The 7,500-nt window shown below is 45.3% G+C and overlaps 1 protein-coding gene across 7 annotated transcripts in view; it reads right to left on the reverse strand.

Moving 5' to 3' along the window:
- LOC147022201 (5'-AMP-activated protein kinase subunit gamma-1-like) overlaps positions 1 to 7,500 on the reverse strand; it is a 114,714-nt gene that overhangs the window by 106,736 nt on the left and 478 nt on the right. The window contains exon 1 of one of the 7 annotated variants that reach the window (XR_015061112.1): positions 1,172 to 1,598. The exons of 2 other annotated variants lie outside the window; for them this stretch is intronic. Coding sequence is in view for 3 of the 5 variants with exons in the window: in XM_085892874.1 (XP_085749000.1) it covers positions 1,172 to 1,268 (97 nt within the window). In the remaining 2 variants the exon portion in view is untranslated. Of the gene's footprint in view, positions 1 to 611; positions 676 to 1,171; positions 1,599 to 1,750; positions 1,797 to 7,500 lie in introns of those variants that run through there. 4 more of the 7 variants (XM_085892876.1, XM_085892874.1, XM_085892881.1 and 1 more) reach the window with 4 other exon arrangements.

Consider the following 7,500-nt stretch of genomic DNA (forward strand, 5'->3'; position numbering starts at 1 on the left):
CCACATTTCCAAGTGGGAAAGCAACATTTCCAACCTGGCCTCCAAAGCCAGTCACCGACTGGGCATACGCTGTCGTGCAAAGTCCTTCCTTGGCACACCTGAGCTCATGACCACGTACAAAGCTTTCGTCCACAGCCTGATGGAGTACTGCTCTCCCCTCTGGGCTGGTGCTCCTGCCTCCCACCTTTCTCGGCTTCACGCAGTGGAAACCAAGGCATTTAGGATCATCGGTATCTCCCTCGATGAGGCTGAGACTTTAGGTCTCTCACTCTCTCACCACAGACAGGTCGGTAGTCATTCTGTCTTCTACAGTCTCCTCTCTGGCCTCCCCCCCCCTGCCGCCCCCATGCTCTGTCTGAGATAAGTCACCACCATATTTCTGCAGGGGCGCTCAAAGGGCACCAACAACCCCCTTCTGATAAAACTACCAAAATCAAGAATCACTGCTCACCTTCACTCTTTTTTTTTCCCCCCACCACTCTCTTCAATCCCACTCTTCCCTCCAGGTCTTCAAAACAGCTGTTCACCACCATCTCTTATCTCAATATCATCAAATATCCCCCATACTAAACCACAATCATTTATACCCGCGCTAATCCACCCCAACTCACCTCCTTCAAATTCCCTGCTTTCCTTCCTGAAAGTCCCTGTAGTGTCCATCTTGTTTACCCTGTGTACCCTGCCCCATCCCTCTCCCTCTCATGTCTCTGTTCCCCACTGTTTTTTTTTCCTTCCCTCTCCCACCCTCCTTGTTGTGTGTTCATGTGTGTTGGCTCTCATACGAGCCTCGACAGTGTATACAAAAAAAAACAAAAAAATATTATAATACAGTGCCGTTGTTTGTCAAAGGTGAGATACCAAGCAGCTCGACCAGGCCAAGCTTTCTTCCTATTGCTTTGGAACCATGCTTTAATATTTATGACATAATTTTAGCAAAGATGCTCACAATATTTAATAAATAATTTAAGCACATCAGGAAAAAATAATAATAATAAATCACCACCACTAACCTAAAAACCTGTTCCATACTCTACTTACAGAGCATTGGGGCTGCCGAAGCAGTTTCTTGGCAAGGGTAGTACTGGGTGCTTTGCCATTGCCTTTGCAGCATTGTTTGTACAGTTCTCTATCCTCTTAAATATTGAGCGTCAAGTATGGAAGCAGCACTTACCTTGAAAAAAACAAAACAAAAAAAAGTCTTTGGCATGACTCGGACGGGTTTCGAACCACACCGACCTTCCAGACTTAAGAGAGTACGCTCGAACCATCCATTAGACACCGGGTCCGGTCACCACGTAACACCTCGACCTTCATAAGAAATTTGTTGCAAGCTTAAATGAGCCGAAGACAATGTTGCCAGTTGTTGCATCACTGCTGCTGGAGGTTCTTGGCTCTGCGAGCTGCAGCAGCATTGAAATAGAGCACCAAGCAATCTGGCGTTCGTCCCATGAAATACGATGCAGTGTTTCTGATCACAAAATTTACTGGACCACCTCTTCACCACTCTTAATATTTGCTGACGGAGGATTAAAAACCAGGCAAGGCCCAGCAACACACCCGTGTTGAAATGAATTTCACGCGACTAGTTCTTCCGAATGAGGCAGACGGGTGACACAGTGAAACGTTTCAGCAGCCCAGCGATAACTCTTATGATATAAATAAACAAGGTATGTGGAAATGATATGAACAAATCGTTCCTCTCACTCAGATAATCGAGATCCTTAATACCAGCTATGAAAGAAATACAAACCAACAGCAACTGAACCACCACAATTGGGCATAAACACGACTGCATTGCATGGACAACACCACCTCTTCTTTCAGTCATGCAACTATGTTGAACAACCTCTTCACCAAAAAAAATCAGATGCACGTGACGAAATATCCTCAGGCTGTCACCGACAATAAAGACAATATCTGAAAGCTCGGTTCTCATCGAGCCAAATGTTAAATAAAGCTTCGCTGGAACATGCTGGGGGGGGGGGGGGGGAGGGGTTTCTCGAAAACACGTGTGCAGCCCATTACACAAGGACATTTTCAAAACATGCCTCGTGTTGGCCTCATGGCTAGGGTGGCGGGCTTGGGATCCCAAGATCCTGAGTTCAAATCCCACTTTACCATTGAATTAATACGAGGTGGGGTTGACTCAGCCTGTCATCCCTCCGAGGTCGGCAAAATGAGTACCAGCTCGTTGGGATAATTGAGCCATTCGAGCATCTTGCGGCGGCGTGGCGACCCGTCCAGGATTGTGCCTAATAGCCAGGAGACTGCTTCAACAGCACCAACGCTCAGTGCAGAGTGTGGTCCCAATGGAATGGGTGGATGGATGGAACATGCTAAATGGAAAGAAGCGATATGGCACATATTTGAAGCAAACCGGTTTTTGTGCAGCTATTAACCTCTAACAACGTTCCACCAAATACCTGCTGATATTTACTCTTCCTCCCACAACAGTAACCGTCTTTAAACTAAGCATCGAGTCACCAAAATGCTGGGACATGTGCATACAGCTTATGTTTTTTATGACGCGCAAAAGCAAGAGCAACCAATTATTTAAACATCAGGAATGTAAGGGAAATGCGGTGCAAGCATTCTTGAGACTTCTACGTTCATCATCTGAACAAACGAGACAGTGAAGGCATCAGTGACAATCATCTGTCTACATGCAATGACATTCCATCTGAAGACAAACAAAGAGGTGGAATATCACCAAACAAGCAACCCACAACAACTTATTGTACTCTTGGAGGCAATTACAAGATGGTCATGAAAGTTTTATTACTGCGTCCATGGACTTGATATGATGGAAGGCCACCTTCCTCCAGGCATTCGTATACTTCACAAAACACGCTCGAGTACAATTTGCACCTCCTCCAGAACGACATTTTAGCTGCACCTCCACACTCAATGACTCTCCATATGCACCTTTCCTCGAAAGACCAAGCATCAGTTCACATGTTCTGAAAACCTGCTCTGCTGCTCTTGCCGTTCCTCTCTCTCTCTCTCTGTCTGTGCCCTTTTCACCCTATTTGTCCTCAGTCATCATCCATCTGCTTGGAAATCTGCCAACATCACTGCATGACATAAACTAGAAGGGTACTCGGAAGAGCGCATATCTCCACATGTAATGCCTGATCCACGAGAACATATCTGACCCAATACATTTTTGAAATACCATGATATATCTCGTTTTTTTGAGCCCCATCTCTCAATGGTGAAGACTCACTTAAAAAAAATTCTCATAGTTGGATTCGGATTCGGACCTTCACCAAAATCTAATCGGTTCATTCTTGTCACACACCCAAACTGTCCACCAAATTTCATCCGGATCCGTCAGCACCTTTTTGATATATCCTGCACACACAAACGAACAAGACAAACAGAGAGGGGGGGGGTGAAAACATAAACTCCATCACCGTTTTTACAGCCATTTTTCCCTGCTGTGCAGGGGTTTAGGGGTCGCCACAGCGGATCATCCGTATGATCCGCATAGTGATTTGGCACATGTTTTACGCCGGATGCCCTTCCTGACGCAACCCTGGTCGCCTCTTACGACACAGGGATATGGTACACCTATTCTCACCGGGGCATACACCGGGACCAGTACACTGGTACTCATTTCGCCAACCTCGGAAGGATGGCAGGCTGAGTCAACCCCCTGGTGTTAATTCAGCAGCCAACGGGGCTTGAACTCAGGACCCTGGGATCCCAAACCACCACCCTAACCACTAAGCCAATACCAGGCTTATAAACTCCATCACCGAAGGTGCAAAAACGGATCCTGTTAAACACAAGCCTATCAGTTTAGTTCTAATCATCAGCAAGATCATTGAATCCATCATTACAGTTGATTAAAAAAAAAAAAAATCCTTCCTCTTCTCCAACAATGTCATCTCAGATCACCAACTTGGTTTCAGACAAGGTCACTCTACCATAGACATGCTGCTTCAACTCACCCAACAATGGATGGAGGCCCTCAATGTCAGAAATGACATTGGGGCCATCTCTCCAGACATCTCATGCTTTTGATCGTCTGGCATCCTGCCTTACTCTGCAAACTCTCTGCATATTTATGGCATCCAAGGCCAACTCTACACGTGGCTTACTGACTTCCTCTACCCTCGTAGCCAATGTGTGGCTCTCAATGAAATTCTTTCATCTCCTCTCCCTGTCAAAGCTGGACGGCTCCAAGGCAGTGTTCTAGACCCAGTCATATTCATGATAGTCATAAATTATCTCTCTCTCACTCTCTGGAAAATCCTCTTTATCTATTTGCTAATGACTCCACCCGATGCCATGACATTCCTCATTTCTCTGACAGGAAGGCAGGCAGGCTGCAGCCTTTTCGCTCTCTTCGGACCTTAAAAAAAATAAAATAAAATGATGGTCAAACACTTGCAATATGTCCTTTAACCATGACAAATCTCGCACTCTCACTGTGTCTCTCTGAAGGGACCGTATGGTAAAGGTACACCATCCCATCTACATTCTCAACAATCCTCACTCAATCGCTTAGATCTCACGATCAGCCACAGCTTGATGGAGAATGCTCTCCCCCTCTGGGCTGGCTCCCCTGCCTCACATCTTGCTTCGTGCTCAACACCGTGGAAACCAAGGCCTTCATGATCATTGGAATCTCTCACGATCAAGCTGAGTCTATGAGCTTATCACTTCGCCATCACCGACGACAGGTCGGTGATCGCTCCGTCTTCTTCCACCCCCTTTCTGGTCTTGCACCCTCTGCTCTTTCCATGCTTTGCACCACCCTTCCCAAGTATCTGCAGGGCACATATATTCCACCAGCAAGCCCCTTCTTGTAAAACTCTATCCAGAACCACTGCTCATCTCCACTTTCTCCCTTCTTTCCTACTTGTGAAACCAACTTCCACATTCTCCTCAACCTCTTTCTTCCCTCCAGCTCTTCAAGCAGCTCTTCACCACCATCTCAGATCATCCCCATTCAAAACCATGATCTTTTCTCCACCCGTTAAACCACCCCCGACCCCTCCCAAAACTTTGCTTCTCTATCCATATTGTCCACTCATTGCATTCTCCCTCAACGTTACCCATATCCCGTTTGTCTGCCTCCATTTATTTTCTCCCTTGGCCCTGCTGCTGGCATTTTCCCCTTCTCTTTCTGTTATTAATTTTTGTTATGTCACGTCCTGATCCGTTCTGTGTTCCAACTCTTTCACAAGCTTTGACTATATTTCTTTTAATCATTACTATAATTCACGGACCAGTGTTTGTTTGTTTGTTTGTTGTGCTACTCATCCTACAGTACAAGGCCAATTACATCCAGAATTGCGACAGAGGATCAGCATGACGCCAATTAATGTAGGGGGGGGTATCTTTGCATGGGGTCTTGGAAGGTGGGGAGGGGGGGACACAAATTCTCCATGTAACTGTGTATCATGTAGCATTCCTCCAGGTCTTCACCATTGACAGAACATATTCCTGTCCCCACATTTTCCAGTGCAGTGAGGTGTTTTGAATGATAAGGAGAAGGCACATTTTTGCTTCATACATGTAACCCGGGTTATTTCTTCTTTTCTTTTTTTGCTTATTCAGAGCTGTCAGTTACCTATACGCTGCCCAAATAAAAGCATGTCAGAAGAACAGTGCTGCATGCTTGGAAGAAGATCGCCCATTGGGCGAGTACTCTGCTAATAAAAAATAATCTGCACTTCCAACCCCAAATGACGATGTGCAATACCAGCTAAACAAGCCTTTATATTATACCGTGTGTATCAAAACACCCCGGATCTAATACTTTAAACCATTTCATGAAGTACGAGGAAATACAAGGAAATCAGACACATGGAGGCCATAAAGCCCATCATGCCTGCACCACATCAACACCAAACTAATTTATCAACAGAAGATCAAAATAAGAAAATGCAAAATGTTTTTGTTTTGTTTTGCTTCTTAACGAAGTGTTTTTTGAAGAAGAAAAAAAATTGTTGGCTTGGTTAAAAAACAAAAACACATCGACCACACAACACCACTTGACGAGACCCCGACCGACAGCACTCCGTACATATGCACACAATCATCCATCAATGCTCAAACTACCGAAACGTCTTGCCAACATCCCCATAACCTTCAATTTCCATAACTCCTTAACTTCTTCGATACATAAATCTATGCATCTGATTCCAATTTGAACTTATCTGCTGCTTCTGCTGTCACTACCTTTCTAGGGAGACCATTCCATGCATTAACTACACGAGGAGTAAAAGACCCCTGTCTCACTACCGTCTTAACTCTCACTCTCTCAGGCCATGACCCATGGTCTGATCACTGTCTACTCTGCTGAATAATTCAACACTAATTTTATCAATACCTTTCATTATCTTAAACATTTCTATCATATCTCCTCATAACCGCCTCCTTTCTCATGTATAAAGTGCTGTCTCCTTCAGCCGCTCCTCATAGCTGAGTCTAGCGAATCAATCAAGTAGACCTGAGCTGAACCCTCTCAATGGCATCTATGTCCTTCCTGAGTTGTGGTGACCAAACCTGCACACAATATTCCAGATGTGGTCCTCACTAAATTCCTGCACAATGTTAACACCACCGCTTTGAATTTATAATTGATCCCCCTCCTAAAACAACCTAAAACCCTATTTGTTTTACCAATAGCTGCCTGTCATTGTGCTGCCTGCTTACCTCCCGTATCTATTACCACCCCCAGATCCTTCTCCTGTGTGACACGCTCCAAAATTACCCCTTACATCCTGTAATCTCTATTTTCATTGTTCTTTCCCATCCCCAACACCTTACACCTGCTCAGGTTAAATTGCATCTGCCAATCTTTTGCCCAATCTATGCAAGTATCAATACTTTCCTGAATCTGATCACCACCCCCTCTGCGATCCACCTTACCTACAAGTATTTCAGAACATAATAAAAAAAAAAGGATGTCAACTCCCCGAAAAAGAAAGATGGAGACACACACACACACACACACACACACGCACACACACACACACACACACACACACACACACACACACACACACACACACACACACACACACACACACACGTATACATGCATGCGCGCACACACACGCACACGCAAGCAAGCATGCACACACGCATTCACAAGCACGTGCACACACACACATGTAAATGTACACGTACACATGCACACACACACACACACACACACACACACACACACACACACACACACACACACACACACACACACACACACACACACACACACACACACACACACACACACACACACACACACACACACACACACACACACACACACACACACACACACACATGCACGCGCACACACACACATACACACATTCACAAAAAAGTGCACACACATGTGCATGTACACATGCAGCACGCGCATGCACACACACATACATGCAGGCATGCACGCACGCACACGCATGCACACACGAATCCAAACGCGTGTGCGTACACACACAAACACAGACGCGCGTGCGTATATATATATATATATAT

Source organism: Eptatretus burgeri, chromosome 8 (assembly GCF_056783735.1).
Source record: "Eptatretus burgeri isolate ZD-2024b chromosome 8, Ebu_testis_v1, whole genome shotgun sequence".
NCBI classification, from domain to species: domain Eukaryota; kingdom Metazoa; phylum Chordata; class Myxini; order Myxiniformes; family Myxinidae; genus Eptatretus; species Eptatretus burgeri.